Raw genomic sequence first — 3,595 nt, forward strand, 5'->3', positions numbered from 1 at the left:
GAGACTTCGATAGACACGGGGTTTAGACACCTGTGACTGGCAAGTGGGGTGTATCAATGTGAACATCACACTTATTGCAGGAATCTAACGATACACAAATCTTGAATATCATTAAAACAGTCATTTCGTGGCTGTGCATGCAATTCATCAGCGCTCTCTTGTATATGCAATCTGCAAGGCAAGTTCGAGTGGTGAGTATGTGTTGAACACAGCTCGCAAGAGAGAACGAATGTTTGTTGTGTTTGCAACATGGGGAGTATTTGACTGCCAAACATGGGTGATCGGCAGCCTCTAATTAACCGAATACCCATGTTCGACAGATGTTTCCGCAATGTCTCCGAATAGCATGTTTAAGCTCGAAACATGGCAAAAAATGCTGTCTGCGGCAATTGTTTTCTCCATGTTCAGTGCCCTATCATTGGGCATTGCCCGCAATGAGGGTATTTGAGTTGGTTCAAATACCTCTCTGGTAGATGATATTACTTCTACATACTACAAGTTTAGCAGGCCTTTGTGTACAAATCTAAAATTGGACTCATCCATCAAGCACCTCTTCCGGTGACTTTTTTCTACCTAATGCAACGCTAGGACCTTGAGTGAGCGCTGATTAGGCGTAGCACGCGCACATGCGGCAGGTTCTATATACAACAATGCAGAGGATAGTGTACAAACAATATTGGTTGACAGTCAAGAATACTCACTCTGTTCTTTCCTTATTGAATCCACCAGAAAGCTCGCAGTAGAAGCGAAGGCACGAAGGGTACTATAGAAATAAGCTAACTAAGTGCGATATGCGCACAGAGCCGAGTAGTAGAAGACACATGGTGACGCCCAACGATGAGAGCAACGAGTCACGGAGAAAATGCGCTCGTCTAGATACGATAGGCTTGCAACAATGATAGTGCATTATATGCGGTTCGCAAACGTAATGCGCACGGCACGGGGTATCTTGGAGACCCCACCCCTCAGACAGGACGCATACGACGAGCCCAAGCTGGGATGGCAGCCAAATAGGCACACGGTTGGGCGCAAAGCTGTGCGGGAGATGAGCACAGTCAAGCGTACATGAGCTTCAGCGCGTCGACATATACCTTCACCGGTGCTGACAGCACTAGACTTCATTCAGTGCGCCGCGCCAGGGTTCATTAATTCGTTGGGCAGGGGAGGTGGCTTGTCAGCTGCAGCGATTGTGCCTGACCTTGGCTTTGGTGTAGGCCTACTTGCGCCTGATCATGCCGGTCCACTCAACACGGCGCACCTTCACGCGAATCTTCGCAATGTCGCCCAACTCTTCCTCCGCGTCTCACCGCTTACATACCATTCCTCCTTTCACCCCTCCCCATACCTACATGCGCTGTCGCAGCGCGTCGGCTTCCTACGCATGCTCTGACCGATGTGCCGTAAGGCTGACTGGCTGGGCGAGCGCCGGGGCGCGTGCTATGGCCACGGGGCGACTGGCGACAGAGAGCTCTCGCCGTAGGAGTTGAGAATGAGATTCGTTTCGTAAAATTCTGTCGTAATGCGCACCCAGCGGGCCTGCTCTCCGGACGCTGAGGCCACACGTGGGGTCAATTTGCTCATGTCCGTGCAGTTCTGATCTGGTCATTGTATTGACTGACAATTACCGCAGATAGGGATGATTCTTGCGGCATGGATAGGAAAAATACAACAACGCACACTAGCGTTCATGGTAGGAACACGGCCTGGGGGACGAAGACGTAACACTGAGGACAGCGGCTGCCATGAGCGTCGGTGGCATGTTGAGCACTTTTGACGCTCGACTCACGAGACGACGGGGTTCGTATACCCGTGCCGAATATATCGCCTCCTCCTCTTCCTCAAGTAATGTTTCCTTTTCCCCGGAAACATTACTCAAAACTCGGCCAACTCTGCATCAAGGTTGATTCCGAGATGACCGCACGCTATCCCCTACAATCGACTATGACGTCTGGACCGTGTTGCTTCAAAAAACTACAATAGAAATGAAGGTGTGTCCCGAAAGGTCATTCTTCACTCGGATGAGCAGCCGAGGAAACTAAATAAGCTCTTGTTCCCTTCTCCAGTTGCAATGCATGGCTTCCGATAGCCATCCATCGAGCAAGCTGTGCGGACCAGCCGGAAAATCACTCGTCGAAGCAGGGTGCCATGTGCATTCGAGGCCCTTGCAGTCCCGAAATCCCATACCCACATGGTTTTTTGGGCCCACGCAGCATCATTACACCTTCTGTCCGATGCGGCTTACCACCATCCACACGGTCAGCCTCGGCGCCATTGCATCCCGTTAAGAGGTTCCGAACAACCGCTGTCCACGAATGTATACCTTCCATTATCTGCACGAGGCAGCCGGCGGCCTGTGCGATATATAACCACCCTTTGCAACAAGTGGTCCGTCATACTGACACCTTGACACAATGTTGTTATCTCTGCGAGGGGCATTGCTTACGGCAGTCGCGCTGTTCTCAGTCAACAGCGTCGCACTGGGGCCTCCTGCACCAAAGGGCCTCAAATTCCGCGGGCGTGCAGAGCAGTTTGAGGCGCAGCTTGAAGCCGCGAAACAGCTCCGACCGGTCCAGCGTCGCTCCGAGGGCGGCGGTCCTGGCACAGTGCAGAACATCACTTTCACGAACCCTCTCGCGTCCGGTCAGTCTTGCCAGCCGGTGTTATCTGCAGGGCGTGCTGAGACCTGTGGCAGAATTTTATGTGGACGGATCCACTATTCCGTTGGTGAACTGGGATGCTGGACCCAGCTGGGCGGGGCTGCTCCCGATCAGTAGCGATCCAGACGAGACACGAAAGGTACGCGTTAGCGCATTATACTTGCTTATGTGCCCAGCCCAAGCTGAAGCAACGTACCCATAGCTCTTCTTCTGGTTCTTCCCTCCTGGGCCCGAGGGAAGCCTGGACGACCTCATCTTATGGTGAGTCTTCACAGACATTGGTGACGTTACATTTCCCTGATCCAATTTCGTAGGCTGAATGGGGGACCTGGCTGTTCGTCCATGGATGGGCTGCTACAGGAGAACGGCGTGCGTCTCTGTCTATTATTGCGAATGCGGTCATGTGGTATCGTGCGCTGATACTCGGATGTCCGCTCTTCCCAGCCAATCAGCTGGCAGGCTGGCGAAGCATATCCTACCCCAAATGAATACAGCTGGACCAATCTGTCTAGCATACTCTGGGTCGACCAGCCTGTGGGAACTGGGTACTCCGTCGGTACCCCCGACGTTACGGTGATGCCGCTTTCGACCTGAGGATCACATTCATACTAAATAGGTTATAGAACGAAGATGAAGTTGCTGCGCAGCTCGTTGGTTTCTTCCAACAATTCCTCGAAGTCTTCTCTGAGCTCAAGGGGAAGAACTTTTACTTAAGTGGGGAGAGTGTACGTGGTTTCCAATCTAGTCACTTGGATTTACACTCATCCTCTATAGTATGCCGGGATGTATGTTCCCTGTGAGTTCCCGTAGCCTACACTACCTGGGGAACCCTCTCAAGTCTATACCCTAGACACTGCAAACTATATCTACGAGAACCCGACTGCTTTGGACCTGAACCTCAAGGGGTTCTGGATTTCGGACCGTGAGTTCCCCCCCCC

The 3,595-nt window shown here is 52.1% G+C and overlaps 1 protein-coding gene across 1 annotated transcript; it reads left to right on the plus strand.

The window, feature by feature from the left end:
- Positions 1-2,411: 2,411 nt before the first annotated feature.
- Positions 2,412-3,467, plus strand: FIBRA_08855 (uncharacterized protein; the record flags this gene model as incomplete). Its single annotated transcript, XM_012330470.1, has 7 exons — positions 2,412-2,640; positions 2,693-2,796; positions 2,860-2,918; positions 2,972-3,026; positions 3,102-3,230; positions 3,281-3,382; positions 3,432-3,467. The coding sequence occupies 7 exons, from the start codon at positions 2,412-2,414 to the stop codon at positions 3,465-3,467; spliced, it is 714 nt and encodes a 237-aa protein (XP_012185860.1).
- Positions 3,468-3,595: the final 128 nt, after the last annotated feature.

Source organism: Fibroporia radiculosa, assembly GCF_000313525.1.
Source record: "Fibroporia radiculosa TFFH 294 genomic supercontigs, scaffold3864, whole genome shotgun sequence".
Lineage (NCBI taxonomy): Eukaryota > Fungi > Basidiomycota > Agaricomycetes > Polyporales > Fibroporiaceae > Fibroporia > Fibroporia radiculosa.